This window comes from Myzus persicae, unplaced genomic scaffold (genome assembly GCF_001856785.1).
Source record: "Myzus persicae strain clone G006 unplaced genomic scaffold, MPER_G0061.0, whole genome shotgun sequence".
NCBI classification, from domain to species: domain Eukaryota; kingdom Metazoa; phylum Arthropoda; class Insecta; order Hemiptera; family Aphididae; genus Myzus; species Myzus persicae.
Window position 1 is genome coordinate 186,279 of NW_019103345.1, and position 18,172 is coordinate 204,450.

General features: G+C 25.7%; 3 protein-coding genes across 6 annotated transcripts; 2 read left to right on the forward strand and 1 right to left on the reverse strand.

Annotated features, from left to right (window-relative positions):
- Positions 1–251: 251 nt before the first annotated feature.
- On the reverse strand, positions 252–7,821 carry LOC111034345 (39S ribosomal protein L47, mitochondrial). 3 transcript variants are annotated; one of them, XM_022315518.1, is made up of 7 exons: positions 7,646–7,821; positions 7,487–7,573; positions 2,731–2,883; positions 1,930–2,026; positions 1,726–1,843; positions 1,308–1,467; positions 252–472 (listed from the first exon to the last, which is right to left on the reverse strand). In XM_022315518.1, exons 3-7 carry the CDS (start codon positions 2,841–2,843, stop codon positions 334–336), a joined length of 627 nt encoding a protein of 208 aa, XP_022171210.1. In that variant the 5' UTR covers positions 2,844–2,883; positions 7,487–7,573; positions 7,646–7,821; the 3' UTR covers positions 252–333. The 3 variants fall into 3 exon arrangements, with proteins under 3 accessions (XP_022171210.1, XP_022171211.1, XP_022171209.1); XM_022315519.1 differs by having other exon boundaries at positions 7,487–7,570; positions 7,646–7,759; XM_022315517.1 differs by lacking the exons at positions 7,487–7,573; positions 7,646–7,821 and adding an exon at positions 3,043–3,320.
- On the forward strand, positions 3,459–4,683 carry LOC111034346 (dynein light chain Tctex-type 1-like). Its single transcript, XM_022315521.1, has 3 exons — positions 3,459–3,825; positions 4,132–4,297; positions 4,414–4,683. The coding sequence occupies exons 1-3, from the start codon at positions 3,805–3,807 to the stop codon at positions 4,560–4,562; spliced, it is 336 nt and encodes a 111-aa protein (XP_022171213.1). The 5' UTR covers positions 3,459–3,804; the 3' UTR covers positions 4,563–4,683.
- LOC111034343 (plexin domain-containing protein 2) lies at positions 7,819–17,618 on the forward strand. Of its 2 annotated transcripts, none has more exons than XM_022315516.1 (11): positions 7,819–7,939; positions 10,940–11,128; positions 12,171–12,293; positions 12,360–12,457; positions 14,960–15,091; positions 15,158–15,560; positions 15,734–15,885; positions 15,976–16,156; positions 16,368–16,501; positions 16,845–16,923; positions 17,021–17,618. In XM_022315516.1, exons 1-10 carry the CDS (start codon positions 7,867–7,869, stop codon positions 16,911–16,913), a joined length of 1,554 nt encoding a protein of 517 aa, XP_022171208.1. In that variant the 5' UTR covers positions 7,819–7,866; the 3' UTR covers positions 16,914–16,923; positions 17,021–17,618. The 2 variants fall into 2 exon arrangements, with proteins under 2 accessions (XP_022171208.1, XP_022171207.1); XM_022315515.1 differs by having other exon boundaries at positions 16,845–16,957; positions 17,021–17,118.
- Positions 17,619–18,172: the final 554 nt, after the last annotated feature.

Genomic DNA, 18,172 nt, shown 5'->3' on the forward strand with positions numbered 1-18,172 from the left:
ATTCAAATTTTTACAACTTGCAAAAACACAGTAATCAAATACTGAGTTATATAATAATATTTGATTATGGAATTTAAATACACATATATTGAATCATGTGATGATATATAGGTATTAGTTATAAACTGTAAAAGATCACTTGAAAATTCTAAAGAAATATGAAGGATGGTATTTCACTATATATATATTGCTTTACTCCATCTCTCTTTATTTAAAGGACAAAGCTATCAATAATAATGAACATTTATGTATTCAAGTAAACAGACAAATTTGGATTACTTTATTAACTTAGTTAACATATTAAAATTTACAATACATTATTTGTTATACATTTTAAGGTACATAATGTCCTCGCACTTTATGATAACTTTTTATTTTTTCAATGTCCACTGTAGGATATTGTTGTTTGACAGCATCCATGTCCATATTTGGATAACGCTTCATCAGATGCATCACATGGTTACGATCCCGACTTAAAAAAAAAATATATACATTTATATTAATACATATAATCAACATACAATTATTTGTTTAATTCTTTTTAATAAATTACAGACAATTTTTCTAATAATTGAGGATTATAACTAAATCATAATATATAAAGTATATAATTTATTTAGAATTTTAAAATCAATACAATTATAGAAAGGTGTTGATTATCCACACTAATTGCGACTGAGAGACGAGCAAATCATTAATTTGTGCAGAGAATCAAACAATGATTAAAAATTAATAGGAAAAAAAATTTTTTTTGAATGATTTGAATGTTTTTCAACATTTAAGTAACTAGAAGTAAAAATAGTACCCTGTAGCCATATATAATATTGTTAATAATATTAATGATAAACTGGAATTGATGTCAGTATTACAAATAACACAATGATTCAGTAGTGTGAATGGTTGAGACCAACTACATAAATAGAACTTCTTTTAGAATATTAAGAATATAAATTTTAGTACTTCAGTACTATACTTCTATTTCACGTTAATATTTTAATATCCATAGAAAAATTGATGTTATTCTACACCTTACTCAGAATAATCAAATTTTTTCAGTATTCCGATTAATGACTCCAAAAATAAAGTGAGATTAATATAAACAGGTATATTATTAGTTCTAGTTGATAATTTCTAAAAATAATGTGTTCGGTAAATATTATCACAAATTTTTTTTAATCAAATACAAAATAGAAAATACTAGGAATAAAATTTATCCAAGAATCTGAAGTGCCTATATGATTTAAGTAAATAACTTTTGAATATTCTGTATTTATTTTAATCATTTAATCACCATATTAAATACTTACTTTCTACTTTTTCTATTAGCATTATGTAATTTTTCTCTATATAACCTTTGGAATTTCTCAATGTTTCCATTAACAATATTAAACGTATGTTTGTCTTTCCATTGTTTATTCAAAAATTTTGGTATTAAATGTTCAAATTTACGATAAAAAAAGTTCAACCCTGAAAATATAATAAAATACATGATCAATATTACAAACATGATATGTCTACTCGAATTGCATAACTTGTATTATACAAAATGATCATTGATAAATATGGACTAAATTATAGTTAAACTTAATTAAACTATGAGACTAATATTATTAAAAATTAATAACTAGGTATATAAAAAAACATATATTAACTTAGAAATATTTTTATCTAATTTATTACTTCTTTAAAATTATTTGAAGTCATTTTCTAAAAAAAACAATTTACCCAATAAATTAGTAACTAATTGTCCAGGTCTTTCAGCAGATTCTCCAACTTCTAATTTGTAATAAGCATCATTACGTTCACGCACGACAGTTTCTAAATTATTCATGCTTTCTTCAACCTTTTAATAATAAAAATAAATGTTAATTTTACTATGGATAACAAATAAATAACTTTATTAATATAATAATATAATTAAAAGAAAACCTTATCAATACGTTCTGGATTTGGGAATAATTCAAATTGAGCTTTGCATTCATGTTCCATAGTTAATAACATATTGCGTTCTTTAAGTAATACATACCTGCACAATATATAAAGAAAACAATAAGTCTAGATAATGGTAGAGCAGTAATACATAAGTATAAAAATTACAAACATTTTGATAAAAAAGATAAATCATTTTATTTAAAAAACAATGATAAAAAGACCTTAAAGAAACTAAGTTCACTGAAAGGTTTTCAATATTTTTAATAGTTTACAATAGTTTTTTATGCTTAGTTTACATCTAAAATTATCATTATAAAGAACTAAATTCAAGTTCTAGTCTTATTGATTACAAAGTTACTTGAAAGTTTAAGCTATTAAAAGCGTTTTCATTACCACAAGAAAAAAGAAAAATTAATCATAAATTAAAATTAGTACATTCATCAATATATTCCTCAGAATTTAAAATCTAAAATTGAAATTAAATGTTTATAACTTTTGAGTACATAAGTACCTAGTTATTACATGAAAATAAACGTTATCTGAAATAATTAAAAATCTAGGGTTTAGTATAAAGTTAATCAATCGAATTATATTATTTTACTTCATAGTTGTACATATCAATAATAATCAACTTCCTTGCAATTAGTGAGCTAATGGTCCCTTAAACATGATTTAGTAGCCTGAGAGGTGAATACAATTTTATTGAACCATTAAATAACTTTTGTATGCAACCCACAGTATTTAGTATACCAAAATAAAAATCATATATATTTATATTCAAAAAATTTGTTTCATTACCAAAGTTTATGTAAATCTTGATTGCTTTTAATGCGCAACTCATCTTTAGACCACGATCTCCCAACTTTTACTTGTTCAACAGCCCAATTTTTTTTATCATCAAAAAATTCCATTAAATCACGATGAACAGTTGAAATATGAATACCATTTGATCTAAAATGTCAATCACAAGTTTAAAATAAAAGCTAATGCATTTATAATTTAAATCGTAATTCATAAGTAAGTATTAATTGCACATGTTCATAACATTTAGTGTAACGAATTACAAGTTAATAGAATAATTTAATATATGTTTCATAAAAATTAATATACCTTAAATTAGTGTGAAATGTTGTGTTTGTAATATATTGGAAAATACGACACTTCGATAGAATTCGAAAAGCCATAGTAGTATAAATATACAACTATGTTAATAAATACAGAAAATTCTATAATAAATTTTGATCGTATTCTTGACTATTGTATTTAAATAATTAAAATATTAAATCACGAATTCTTCATCCTCGATATGTAACAGAAATATCTAAAATAATGAAATCTAAAACTAAATCCTAAAGTAGTAAATTTTCAATAATTTGATCATTTTGATACCATAGTTCGTGATAGTAGAAGTATATGTAATTATCACGATTAAAGATATATCTTTAATCGTGGTAATTATATTAAAGTAAATGGACACACTGTAATCTGTAATCTAAAAGGCTTATCATAATATTATTATACCACAGTTATACCATTACCTAACCATTATTTTTCTATGGTTATACCACAGAATAGATTTAATAAAACCGAGCGGTTCTGCTCCCCAAGATAACAGAGCCTGTTCTGGTTATTCCGTGATAATTTCAAATTTGACCGATTGGCGATTAGTATCAACTGTTAACTTTTCTGTAAGACACACTAAAATGCTTATTCACTTTAAAATTTTAAGTATTTGTTCCTTGTAGTGAGTCGCGACTCTTAAACCATAAAACCATTGAATAATATGATTGTGAATACGGAATACCTATAAAACAATATTACACAATACAATCTACTGGTATTGTAAAGTAAAAATTAAAAAAATCAAAACCAATGGCTGATGTTAACGAAGGGGTAAAAAATCATATATTATTATTATTGTTATATCTATTAGTAAAATGTCAACATTTAATTTATGACAAATAAAATAAATATGACATTTGTTGCACATTATTGATAAACATAATATAATGAAATATTTTTTAATTAAATTGAACTATCTTGAATGGTTTAATGTGTTTAGATAATCATATTTATTGTGGAGATGTAGTCACAAAAAAATGATTAGTTGATCTAGTTCCTTAATTCAATTTCAGTATTCCACCCTCAATTACAACAAAATGTTATAGTACCTATATTGATAAATATAATTTGTCTTAGACACTTTTTGTGGTGGACGAAGTAAACGACATTATTAAGGACTCAATTGAACATTCAATTGGTAGTCAATTATACCAACAAAATATGGTTAATAAATGGACAGATTCTGTTATTGAAAACAGTCTAACAAAACTTTCTAAATTGGGAAAACCTTTTAAATATATAGGTAAAGTAGAAATATAATCATTATTATTTATTTATGTTCTATGTTTTATTTTTGACTGCTGTAATATATTTGACAACTATTTAATATAAATAAACATTTTTTTTTCTTATTGACAGTGACGTGTGCCATTATGCAAAAAGTTGGTGCTGGTCTTCATTCAGCAAGTTCATGTTTTTGGGATAACATGACGGATGGTAGTTGTACTGTCAAATGGGAAAACAAAACTATATATGTTATTGTAACTGTTTTTGGCCTAGCTATTTAAATAGTCAAACTAAATTAGTACATGTTTACACCATTAAATAAAACATTATATGTTTTATACAATATGGTCAATATGTATGAAAAAAGAAAATATTTTTCTTATTTTTAGTTTTGTGATATCACAATCAGTACAATTTTTATTGATATTTAGATGTATAGATATAATATAAATTTAATTCATGTGATATAAATTAATTAATTGGTTGATAAAATATTAATAACTAATAACTAGAGAAATAACAAAGTAACAATCAAAATGATCACTATTGAATAATTTGTATTTTAATTTTAATTATGATATTTATTTTATTATCAGCTGTATTTTAATATAAAGCATGAATGTAAAATGTAATGTAATATTGTACTGATCAACTGATTGTGATTTATTTTAATAAAATTGTGTCTAATGCCTAACAATAAATATTTTTATTTAATTTACTTATACACAAAGTTTTATCAACGTATTTATAATTTCAAACCCAAAAATAATATAGATTTAACTGTACATTTTTTTGTTTACAATTAGTTTTACTTGTAGCTACTATAAATTTGTAACACATATTATTTGTGGGTTTACTTTCAAAAGCATCTCATCGGATTTTAAAAATTTGACAAATTTGTATTAAAATAATATTTAAATATGTAAAATATATCTGATGCTATACTTTTATGCTGTTTATTTAATTTTTTTTTTTACATTTTTACTGTTCCTAATTATTTAATTTGTCTCTTTTAATTACAATTAAATTAATTAGACTTTTAAAACAAGTAGGTAACCCATATGGAACTGCAATGTATTCCCACAAAATTGAAGAAACAATATTGTTATACCTTTATACAAACATGAGAATTCCTGGTTTTTCCCAATCATTGAAAAAAGTACTGAGAATTTTATAATCTGTGCTTGAGTTCTCAATAAACTAATTAGATTCACTTTCCCACCAGAAAAAATTGAAAATCCAAGTATTTTTAGTTTTTACTGTTTCAAAAGGTGACACTAAAATAGCCACATTGATGCAAAATCATCATCAAATATCAATCATCATTCATCACTCATCTCAGTTCAGAATCAAAAATCCACTAGTCTTGATTAAAGATTTGTTATTTAAAAACAACAATTCATGAAATTATTACGATTTGTAATTTCTTCCCATGCCTTACTGTGAAAATCCTGATCCGATATAGAGATAGACCTAAATAGTTGGCAATGTTTTGGTATGGAAAAAACAGTAGCTACCTATATAGTTCAACCGCAGATTTTATTAAATTTTAATTAAGTTTAATAGAATCTGTGGTTCAACTTTGAGTCACGCCTCAGAATTAATAAATGATTAAACTTACAACGTCACAAGTCACAACTGCAAATTGGCAAAATCAATAACCTTATCTTTTACACCCGAGTAATGGTCTGGAGTGTTTGTCTGGTGTGTTTGACCAAATCGATGAAATAATAATAGACCTATAAACTACCTAGGTACCTAGTCTATATCTATATCAATGAAATCCCGAAATAACATGATAATCTCGGGTTAATCACTTTAGCTGGATCATCACTTGACCTCCAGTAAATTATAAAATACAGAAGAAATTATTTAAGTAGGTATTGAATAAATATCTTTTTAATTTATACGGTTTGGCCTTATTTTGATAGGTAATTGATGTTTATTTAATTGTAATGAATCAATTGTATAATCAAAAATAATAAAATACCTAATTCAAGTACATTTTTTTTTATTTATTAAGGTCATAGGTCAAATGGTCAATAACAGCATAATAAAAAATGAACGATCAAAAGAATCCATTTTACTCTGTTATTTTTAATATTAGGGTGAATTGAGTGATTGATTAAATGTATAGGTGGGTAATATAATATATTTACGTTTTACTATTGGATTCATTCTAAGTTCTAACGTTAAAAATGATGGAGTAAAATACATTATTCTGAACGTAAAAAATAGGACGCTACACTTGCCGCTATATAATTGTCTGTTTTACACCCGCATTACATTGCAAATCAAATAGGTATCAATAATACAGTAGGATAACTAGGATTCTTACTATATATAGCCATACAGGTAGGTACCTACTGTCAAATTACAGTTAATATTAGATCAAAGTTAGTTATTATTGAATTTATAGAGAATATAAATTGAGCTCAAACGACAAGCGTATATTACGTATAAACTATAATAAAACGTCAATCGCATCATTCACGATGCGCAAAAAACGATTGTTCTCTTTCAAGAAGAGTGTAGGTGTTTTTATTTTAAAATGAGTTAAAATAAAATTACTTAAACAACTCATTTTAATGGTTTTAAAATAAAAATAAGAATACAAAAACTCTACGCTCTGGTTCAATATTCTCCTTTACAAATTCATTAACATCTAAATTTGTTCTAATATTAACTAATAACTACAAATAAACTGCAGTAAGAAATAAGAATCTGGTACGCATTACGCGTGTCGCGTGTGTAAGACAGAGACAACATATGCGGATGCGAGTGTAGCATCTTCTTAAGCTCTTTGAACTCTAGTTAGTAGTTACCTAGTCATAAGATAGATATTTCACGTCACGGTGACGACATAAACATTAAACACAACAACAAACAATTATTAAGCAATAGACATTGCCCATTAACCATTAGGTGCTTCCAACAATCAAATTTCTACGAAACTAATTTAAACTTATTAATTATACATTTTTTTTTCTTTCAAATAGTAGTGGGGGCTACAGTTCATGGATATTTGGTTACTTTTAACCTAAAATTCAGTTTTTAATCAATTAAAAAGTGAAATGACCGACGTTTAATTACCAATTATACGCAACAGTTTACGCAACAACTGCCGTTGTGTCGTCTAACAAGACGTGCCTACTGTCCAGTTACAACCACAGCTAAAGATATTACATAGATACTCAGTACTCACCCAGTGCCCTCGGGCTCCGACCCCGCAAATCGCAATTTCTGTTGACTGCAACGCACTCTAACAGCGATAGTGATTATTCCTTATCTACTATCATCATTGACGTATAAAATATAAATTGTAGATATAATATTTTTTAAGGTATATTGGCTATATTATTACTTGTAATAATTATTTGTTTCCAGCAGTTGTTACAGTTACCTCGTCGAGTCGGCGGTCGCTGTTGTTCGCTAATAATTAACTCGTTAGTCGTTTAAAGTTGTAATTTTGTTCCGCACGTTTGATTCTGTTAAGTGATAACTAATAACTATGCGTTATTAAACATTTTTGTTGTAATTTCTATTTCACATACTCAGAAGTGTCAAACAACTACAACAACAATTATGACGACTAAAAGTTTTTTCTGGACATTATCTTATGTTTTTCTTACAATCTCCACAGTGTCTCCTCACGAAGGTAATTTACATTTATCTAAATACATATTATCAATGACGTACTTGACTCAGGTTTGTTTAATGATCTATTCAGTATGCACTCATACATTTACAACTTTAGTGTTTCGGTGTTGTGCATTTTGAATTCTATATTTCATTGGTACTTTATATTAAAAAAATATTTCTATGTATAACTACTTACATGCCACTATTTTATTTAGAGGTCATGGTAATTATTAGGTACCTACTTTCATATTATACATTAATATGATAATCTTAAACATCTTGCTTCTTGATATAATTTTGTTGTAACATAGGTAAACAAGTAAATGAAAGTAGGACGTTTTCCTTGTGTTAAAATCATAGACATTTTAGATGTAATGTATTTTGCTTGGTACTTTTATATATAATGTATCTATGTATGTATATATATACCTAAATCCAAGTTATGGATGTATTAAATGAAAATTAATTTTTAATAACAAAAAAAGTATTGTTTACATTTTAATATGAGATTACCTATTAAAAAAATTATAGGATGGATCATAATATAATCTGATATTTATGATAATGCATATTTATTAGATGTCGAAAGTTGCAATTGCATATGGTTATAAACTATTTAGGTTATTATTCTAATTTATATAAAGTATTAGATATCATAATTATGTTTTACTTATTATAAATGTAATTATTTTTATAGAAATAAGTATAATATGGGTGTATCATTTATATACTATGCTTGATAAATGAACATGTTGTAATTCAAATAGAAAACATATAGGCAGCGCCTAGGGATCGGCCCGTGAGTTTTACGATTTTAACCGGCCCTAAAAAAGTTAACGGCCCATTTTTCAATAAGATTAAGTCATTAATAGGTATCCATATTTTAACAATAACACCATATATCATACAATATAAATTATACATATTATATTAAGCAGTAATGTTGACATAGATTAATAATAAATATAACAACTAAGCCGCCCCACCGAGTTCAACTCGGTAACTCGCCGACTCTATCCGGGCCTGCATATAGGTACTGGATTAATGATGTAAAAATATACAGTTTTCTCCAGGGTTGGGACGTATTATAATCATATATATAATTTATGTATTATACCTGTGTATATTGTATATAGTAATATTTTAAGATAAAACTCTAGCACTTATTTTATATACTCGAATATACTGCATTATCTCAATATTCATTGACATCAAACTTTTTGCATCCTACTTATCAAAGGTTGAGACTTACTAATGACAACAATGGCAAAGCACATATTGATATTGTAGAAGAATTTCCATTGTCTTCATTAAGTTTTCATGAGTTTTAAGAAAAGGATTTTTGGAATTTTATTAAAGAAACAACAGTTAACTCTTAGATTATGAAAAAAATGTCAACTCAACAGATGAATACTAATTACTAAATATTAATCATAATTAATAATTATTAATTATTCTTAACATTATAAACTATGCACGTAAACTATTCTTACTTCACTAACATCATTTTATTTTGTACAACAAACATTTCAATTTGCTAATAATTCATGAACGGTTATTAAATTCACACAAGTTAAAAAAATAATTCAAAAGTCATTTAAGATAATTCACTCGTGTAATTGATTGTAAAAAATCTTAAAAATTGTTCAACTAGTACCAAACGCATACTAACTCGGCTACATGTTGATAGTATAGCCGGTGATTTAGGAATACAATGTATAATATGGGGAAAAAAAGTTTTATAGTTATCGAGTATTGATCTCATACGACATGTATGCCAACAATTTGCAAAAAATATAATATAATATTACTATGTTAATTTAGATTTTATTTTATTTTATCTTAATGTGATCACTGATTAAAAGAATTAATCTTTATTTGAATCAAATAATAGAAATCTAAACCAAATCATATTACGTTTGTAATGACAAATGACCCGAGTTTGGGATGAATGCCATTCAATTTACACGAACGTCAATCGTTTTTTTCAAATTGAACATGAACAACATTTATATTTTATTATCAATTTATTTGCCATTTAATAATTATTTCTTTAAAATATATTGATTAATAATATTTCTTATTATAATAAATTTCTATTATAAAAAATTAAAAAAATTAAATGAATGATTTAGTGAAGCGTTCATTTGGAAAAAACACAAACTTGAACGAAATAATTTTTTTAGTCAACTTTCAGAATATTACAAATTATCTTTTATTAGAATCACTGTGTATGAGATGATTTAATCACTTTATTAGGTAGCTGAAATACTAAATAGGTAGTAAAAATTAGAGCTGATTATAATCCAAGCATAATTTAATTACTATTAACTACCTACGTAATTTTAGGCTAACAGAAATTAATTTATGGCGCTTAAGTGAAATAATCTATCATAAGTTTTTTTTTTCTTCAGTAATACGTTTATAATAAGTAAAATTTATAAGTTCCTATAATAATAAAGGATAACAAAAATTATGTATATATTATTGAATTAAATCGGTAAAAGGATAATTGTTATGTGCACAAGCCACTAATTTGATAATTCATAATGTTAATCAAGACTCATTGTATTTATTTGTATATAAAAGTAATATATTTGAATAAATTAGATAGTAACATAATTTTTTGGTTCTAATATCAATAGCATTTACAGGAAAAGTCCTTTGTCAGAACTCGATATAGATTGGTTAACAATTATTGTTTGTTTTTTTTTAGTATAGCTGTATGTACAATAGATTGTGATTTTTAATTGTACCAGTTAATAGTTTAATAATAAATACATGAAATTAGTGAGAAAATATCTACTTAGTTAAACCTAACCCTGTAAATTTTGATAGGTTTAATTCACATCAAATATTATGTATATTAAATTGTATCAATTTAAGAAGTGTTATTCATGTAAATATTTATATCTCTTTGATTTTTATATTTAAATGTTTTTAACATATTTTGCCATATTTTTTAATTTTACTATTTTTGTTATTTTAATCAATAAAATTTTTATTTTTTTTGCAGACCATTTTTATAAAATCTCTACACAAGATAAGACTTTTTTAGATACCAATATAATTACACTTCCAAATGTACGAATAAAAAGATTAGCTGAGTCTCTTGTTACTAACACTAGTACTACTACTCAACAAAAACATATTTCTATTCAAGCAATCATAGACAAAAAAAATGGAACAAAACAAACAAAACAAGGTAAATACCTACAAATCTATACATTAAGGATCAGGAATGTATCAAATTAAAAAAAAATTGTATTTTTCATCACATGTTGGTTATTCATTATCATCATAAAGTTAGGAGCTTACTTTAATTAAACCTTGTATAGACATTTTATTTGGTGGGTGGACAACAAAGTCTATTGCGACGAGAGGTGGAAGGGTAGGGAAACATTGTGGAAGTGGTATAGTTGGGTGCGGTAGGTATATTAACACTTGTGTGTTAGTATTTTGGCAGAATTTTGATGGGGCACGCATAGGTTTCTGCCATGCCTGGTCGGGGGATGGTGACCTTTCTCTCCAGACAGGTATCTGCCCGGAGAAAAGTGCCTCCCCTGGCCAAGGTTTGAAACCACCGACAACAGTGCTCTACACAACCGATGCCCTAGTCTGCTCAGCCACTCTGTCCCCCTTGTATAGAAATTAGGATAGTTATTAAGGGTTATGGAAGTTTTTATTGATCTAGAACAGGCATATCAAACATAAACAAGTATCCTGATCTAGGGATTGTAAATTTATATTTTGTATATTACTCGAGGCCGTGGGTTCACTCCCCTTCCCCCTTACAACAGGGATAATTGGAAAGTATATGAATGTATTTATTATTTATTTTTTTTTTATGTATGATAAACGGGTAATAACCCTTTTGTGTGAACAGTATCAGGTTATAATAAACTTCTCCCCATTTCCAATTCCTGTCTATGACAATGATATTACTCCACTATTTTAAATTGGGATAAAACAATTTTTTATAACACAAAATTTAAATTTTGCCATTCTTATTAAATGTAGCTAAAAAAACGTCATTTCATTTATGTGGCTTAGTATTGAATAACATCAATCATTATGATGATATACTATGTTTTAGCTTATTCAATCGGAACATTTTAACTTATGAATACTGTTTTAAATATCAAGGTTTTACTGTTAATATAATATAAGCTTTGTTTTTAAAAGTAATCAAATTTCAAATTTTTAATCTTTTTGTTTATTTTTAATTTGTCAACTAATTTATGCAGAAACAAATACACCAAATGCTTCACTTGTTATGAATGACACTGATAAGGTTTTTGGAAAGAATTTAACTTCAGTGACTCATGAACCTCCGGTTCAGCCGAGTTCTGGAAATATAAGTTATATAGGTAAAGTAGTGAATGGTTTAAAAAATTAATTTTACTTAATAAAAAATATATGTATTATTTTTTTAGGAACACCCACGCCTATATCTCTGCCAGTTGACTTAGAATTCCCCTCAGCAATTACCAATGAAACACTTAAAAATCATAATATAACCAAATCAAAAAATGTAAGTTGGATTTTAAGTTACTAATTTGGTATTAAATGTACATTTAGAATGGGATAAATGTCAGTAAATTAATGCAATGCTAGACTAGTATATTCCAAAAATGATTTTGAACAGAGCTCAGCTTACCAATTTAAAAGTAAAATAAAATATAATAGTATATCACCATTTTGGTGGTTGCTTTTCAATGTTTTTTGGAATTTCCTTCATAATTATAGGAATTAAATTTAAACAGGCAATTTGATTTAATCACTTGATTAAATTGTAGTATATTATGTTAAATTTTTTATGTAGATAGATGGTAAATAAATTATCTCCCTCCTCAAAAAATAAACATTCCAAAAGAAATTGATACTCCACTTTTCTAAACATAATCTTAAATATTCATTACGAGGTCACATCTAAATCTATTAATGTTATAACAGTTTTTAAGTTTAATTTATTTTTGCTTAGGTTCGCAAAATATGATAAAATGATAATGTGCTTATCTGAAGATAAATTAATAGTTGTTTTTTTAAATCGTATTTTACAATGTCAACATTTTTATCATAGGTATGATTGGTAACTGAACATTTTTTGAAGAATATGCATATTTTCAAATAAATTAATCATTTCTTTCATTTAAGAATACGTATACAGCTTCAGTTTTTATACTATTGATGCATTTTTAAAAAAAATATTTACATTTAGAATAAATATTACATACAAAGCATACTTTGTATTAAAGATTTTTTTACACAATTATTGAAAAAAGCCAAACTCCCCCCCCCCACAATTAATTACATATAAAATAAAACAAAATTTGTAAAACCAGAAAATTCAATATTTATTGAATGTTTAATTTTTAGAACTGTATGTCAATCATTATTTATGTGAAAATGAATAGCTATAGAAATATTAAACACAATTGATTGCTGATATTGGTAATGACCTCTACATTGTTTTAGAAGTAGATATTTTCTGTACATTAGATGTAAATTATCATATGATATCAAGCCATTAATTATTATTATTATTATTCCTTAAAATTATTATGTGTGTTAATTTATTTAAATAATATTTTACAAGTCATAGAATGTTAAGACAACCCATATAACTTAAATTACATTAACACAATTTTGTATTCTTTAAATTGACACAACATTTAACAATAATTACTTTCAAGGTAATATTCCGACTAAAGCAAATAATGTTTATTGTTTATTAGTTTTACAATGATCTATATATATGTATAAGAAAAATACTAATGGAAAAAAGAATAGAGAGCTCCAAAAATTCTATGAAATAAAACATTTATTTTTATTTATTTTTTGAATTTTATAAAACTTCAACTTTCTTTTTCTCAAGTTTGAATCTATAAATACAGTAAATCAAGCTCTGAAACATTTTTTATTTGTGATGATTTTTCATTGATTTAAATTTGTTAATGTTAATATTACACCACTGTTCTTAGACAAGACAAATAAAGGAACACTCTCAATACTCAGACTTGTACCAGGTTTTTACTTTAACACATGGCATTATGCATTATGACGTAATAACCAGTGTTAAATATTCAATTTCATTTATTTAAAACACTACATATTATTTTATCAAAAGAACATGCACTTTGACCACACATGCATAAATGATATTTAGTATGTAATATAATTGTCAATTTTTTCATTATGTTTATTAATGAGCTATAATAATTAAATACATTTTTAATATTCAACAATAACATTTATTTTATTGCTTGAAAATATTTTATTTTTAAATTTTATTTTGTTAGTATTTGAATGACATTTAACCACTAAAAACAGAAACTTGCAAGATGTTTTCAAGATGTTTTAAAGATATTTTCATACTCTTAGGGTGATATAATTTCCCCATTTTGACGGGTCTATCTTATAAATCTGTAACTTAGCTAATCTACGTATCAGAGTTTTACTACAGTTTGATTATTGCTGAAATTAAAGCAAATTTTCTTATAATCAAATTTGTAAAGGGGAACAGTTTTTTTTATCCATATTTTAGTTATATAACAAGATATGAATTTGAAAAGATGAATTATTTTAGTATTGAAGTAACTAATTTACTAAAAAAATACAAAAACTACTCTCAATTGAGCAAAGTTTATACTCTCCTCAAATTTGATAATATGTAAATTTGCTTTAATATTAACTATTATGGATACTAATACTAATAAGAATCTGATATTTAGATATGCTAGGTTACACAATTTAGTGGCGTCATGTGGATCGCGTATGTTATACATTCACAGGTCTAGATGTGGCTTTAAATACAATATTATTGTAAATTTTATCTGTTTCTTAAATTGCTTGGCCTAACAAATCAATAAATTCTTGACTAGGGGTTGTGGCTTGCATAAAAATATGCGTATTAAAAAAAATTATTGATATGACGCCACTATTACATGTGTGTTAGTAGACAGTCAATATATGGGGATACGACCTCCTCTGATTTAGTTTCCACCCTATTACCTTTCAAAAAAAATGTTGGCAGGATTCTCATATATACTACAATAGCACAACAATTAACAATGCCAAGGTATTTAATGACTATTGGGTTGATTTGGAGAACCATCCTGATGCGAACGTACATGATATGTTATCAGATTCTCATCGGAGAGCTGCAGTAAGTTAACAATATAATTTTTAATAAATATGTTGTATTTTTCTTAAATAAAATATATATTTTCAGACTATCAACTTGAAGTTTCAGTTCCCCTTCTATGGACATCTATTAAACTCTACTACAATTGCAACTGGAGGTTTTTTATATTTAGGAGAATACATTCATTCGTGGTTAGCAGCCACTCAATACATAGCACCTCTAATGGCCAATTTCGATTTAAGTTCATCAAATTATTCAAACATTTATTACATGGAAAATGGCACTGCATTAACTGTTACTTGGCATAATGCCACTTTGCAAGATAAACCTCAAGTTGGAGGATTCACTTTTCAAACAACTTTACATTCAAATGGAAATATTGTATTTGCTTACAAAAATATACCATCTAAAATCAAAGAAATTGATTCTACAAATCATCCAGTGAAAATTGGATTGTCTGATGCATATGTTTTAGATAAAACAATATTTTGTTAGTACAATTTAAAATTATTATTTTTAACTGCAACTCATAATAATTCTGATAATCAAAAATGAAATGTTCCAAATTTTAATAATTTTGAAATACTACACCAAGTGCCCGATTTGTAATTTCTGTAAAATATGTTTTTTTTAAACATTTATATTATTATTTTTTACATATAGTTGTGAGAAGAAAAACTATTTATGAATATCATAGAGTAACATTCCATGAGGATGAAGTAACAAATGGAACTGTTATAATTTTAACTGCATTGCCAACATGTCTCGAGAAGAAAAATTGTTCTAGTTGTATTAAAAAAGATACTAACTTTCAAGTAATATATATAAAATATGTCTAATTTTATCGTATGATTAATTATATCTGTAAATTGGAAAAGATGATTAAAATATTTGTTGTATTCTAGTGTTTCTGGTGTGACAACCGATGTTCTTCAGGAGTTGATCGCAATCGTCAAGACTGGCACCAGAAAGATTGTGAGAAATTGAAACTTGTTAATGAAGATATGTGCACATCTGGAGTGACAACTGTTACTCCTCCTACTGTTGACAATTCTAGTGTTGAATCATCTGTTAAATCTGAATCTCGTAATGGTCTATGATTATTAATATAATATATGTGCAAACAGTGGCGTATTAAGACTTCACCTAAGAGGGCCAATCTCAACTCAAAAAAAAATTTATTTATTTTCAAATATATCTAGTGGGAGGTGATTGCTCCAACGACCCCCCCCCCTCAAATACGCCACTGTGAACAAATTTTACTTAGCATTTACTTTAACTGTATAATTTTTTTTAGATACAAATTCTTCATCTTCTAGTACAAGTTTATTCTTCATTGCATTGTGTGTTTCATTAACTTTAATGTCATTAGTCTGGATATTTTACGCTTATTTAAATCCACATACACGGTCTGGACAAATGCTAATTAGAGTAAGTGTACCATTTAAATTCTACATTGCTTAATATATTTATTGAAGTTAAGTTAAGTCGTGGATTCTAATATTTTTTTAAATAAAGATAGGACTTTGATTAATATTGTAGCAGTTAGTTGGAAGTATTAGTTATAACTGAACAATGGGAATAGTGTTATTCAACAAATTTTAATACTTTATTAAAAACATTAAATTAGTGAAAAGTGACTACATTTTACTAAACTTGAATGTGTTGACTGTTTCATTATATAAGAAAAAACATATTATAACTTTTTGAATATAGTTTTGGGACTGGCTTTATCTACTGTTTATATTATAATTAAATATTGTTGTTTATTTAGTATCGACCAAATCAGTGGGGTTGGAGAAAAGGAGAAGCTCGCTATACAGCTGCTACCATTCATATGTAAAATGAAACAAGTAATGATATTATCCAAATAATTGACAACAGAAGGTGTGTTTAAAAATAACATAACTTATAAATTATTTTATCCATTTTTTTTTTTTGCATTTGCAGTGTTGGGAGTTGTTATTTGAAGTAATAATTATGAAATATTAAATTGATAACAAAAAAAAAAAACATCCACAACGGTAATTTTTGAAAATAACTAAGTTTTTAGTGAAAGCTTGATGATGTATGAACCATAAATATATATATATATATATTATTTTGCATAATGCAGCTAATGTTATTTTCTAACTTCTATTAACTAACCCATTGTTACTTAAAACTTTTATTTTTAAATTTTTATAAATGTTATTCAATTTATTATAAGTATGGGCCCTAAAATGGGATGATAGATTTTTGGATATAACGTAACCATTCTTTATTCTGTAGGAACTTTGTTGTCTTACATTTTATTTGTGATTGTAAAAAATTTGACAATTTTAAAAAAATAGTTACTTACATACCTCAATATTTTGAAAACTTTTTTTCAGTGCCTTAGTATATACTGTATTCTACATGAATAATTCAAATAGTATTCATAGAATATTTCTTACAAATTTTCTACGTATCTTATTTCTGATATACGCTTTTTTATAACAACTAAACATTTAAAAATTGTATACGCTATTATAGTACCTAGATTAAAAATAAACATTTTTTACATGCACTTACCTAAAAGTTTGTTTTTTGTAAAAGGACTCAATATTTATTTTTGTGTACAAAATAGAATTTGTTCAGTATACTACCAAAAATTATCCCAATGATTAAAGTTAATGAAGTATAATAAATAAATGCTGTACCATTCATTAATACTTCTTTACTCAATATAACTAATGCACTTAGTTATTGTTTTAAATCTAATTCATTAGCTTAATGTATGAAATAGCTATTATTCCTAAGACTTTGTTAAGGAAACTTAGTAATTTCACTACCTTGTGTGACATGGTTATATGTTACATGTTCTTATATTTTGATAAACCAATGTCACATAGGTTGCATGGTATACTTTCTTTACGTAAATAATTTATAAACGTTAATTAAATTTAAAGAAATATAAAAATGTTCATATTTTTTTATTTAAAATAATTACTATCTACTAATATAATTAGTTTGTAAATTGATCCAATAAAATAAATTGTGTTTTTTAAAATCACTTGATGCAACATGGTTTACCCAAGAATACTCAATTTTTACATTTTATACAAATACAATTATAATGAA

Coding starts and splice junctions, on each gene's coding strand:
- LOC111034345 (XM_022315517.1), bottom strand. CDS start 3,116: ATGGCTTTTCGAATTCTATCGAAGTGTCGTATTTTCCAATATATTACA. Junction 2,884..3,042: donor ACATTTCACACTAATTTAAG/GTATATTAATTT, acceptor TTGACATTTTAG/ATCAAATGGTATTCATATTT. Junction 2,027..2,730: donor CAAGATTTACATAAACTTTG/GTAATGAAACAA, acceptor TATATTGTGCAG/GTATGTATTACTTAAAGAAC.
- LOC111034346 (XM_022315521.1), top strand. CDS start 3,805: ATGGCTGATGTTAACGAAGGG. Junction 3,826..4,131: donor TGGCTGATGTTAACGAAGGG/GTAAAAAATCAT, acceptor AATTTGTCTTAG/ACACTTTTTGTGGTGGACGA. Junction 4,298..4,413: donor AAAACCTTTTAAATATATAG/GTAAAGTAGAAA, acceptor TCTTATTGACAG/TGACGTGTGCCATTATGCAA.
- LOC111034343 (XM_022315516.1), top strand. CDS start 7,867: ATGACGACTAAAAGTTTTTTCTGGACATTATCTTATGTTTTTCTTACA. Junction 7,940..10,939: donor CACAGTGTCTCCTCACGAAG/GTAATTTACATT, acceptor TTTTTTTTGCAG/ACCATTTTTATAAAATCTCT. Junction 15,092..15,157: donor ATTCTCATCGGAGAGCTGCA/GTAAGTTAACAA, acceptor ATATATTTTCAG/ACTATCAACTTGAAGTTTCA.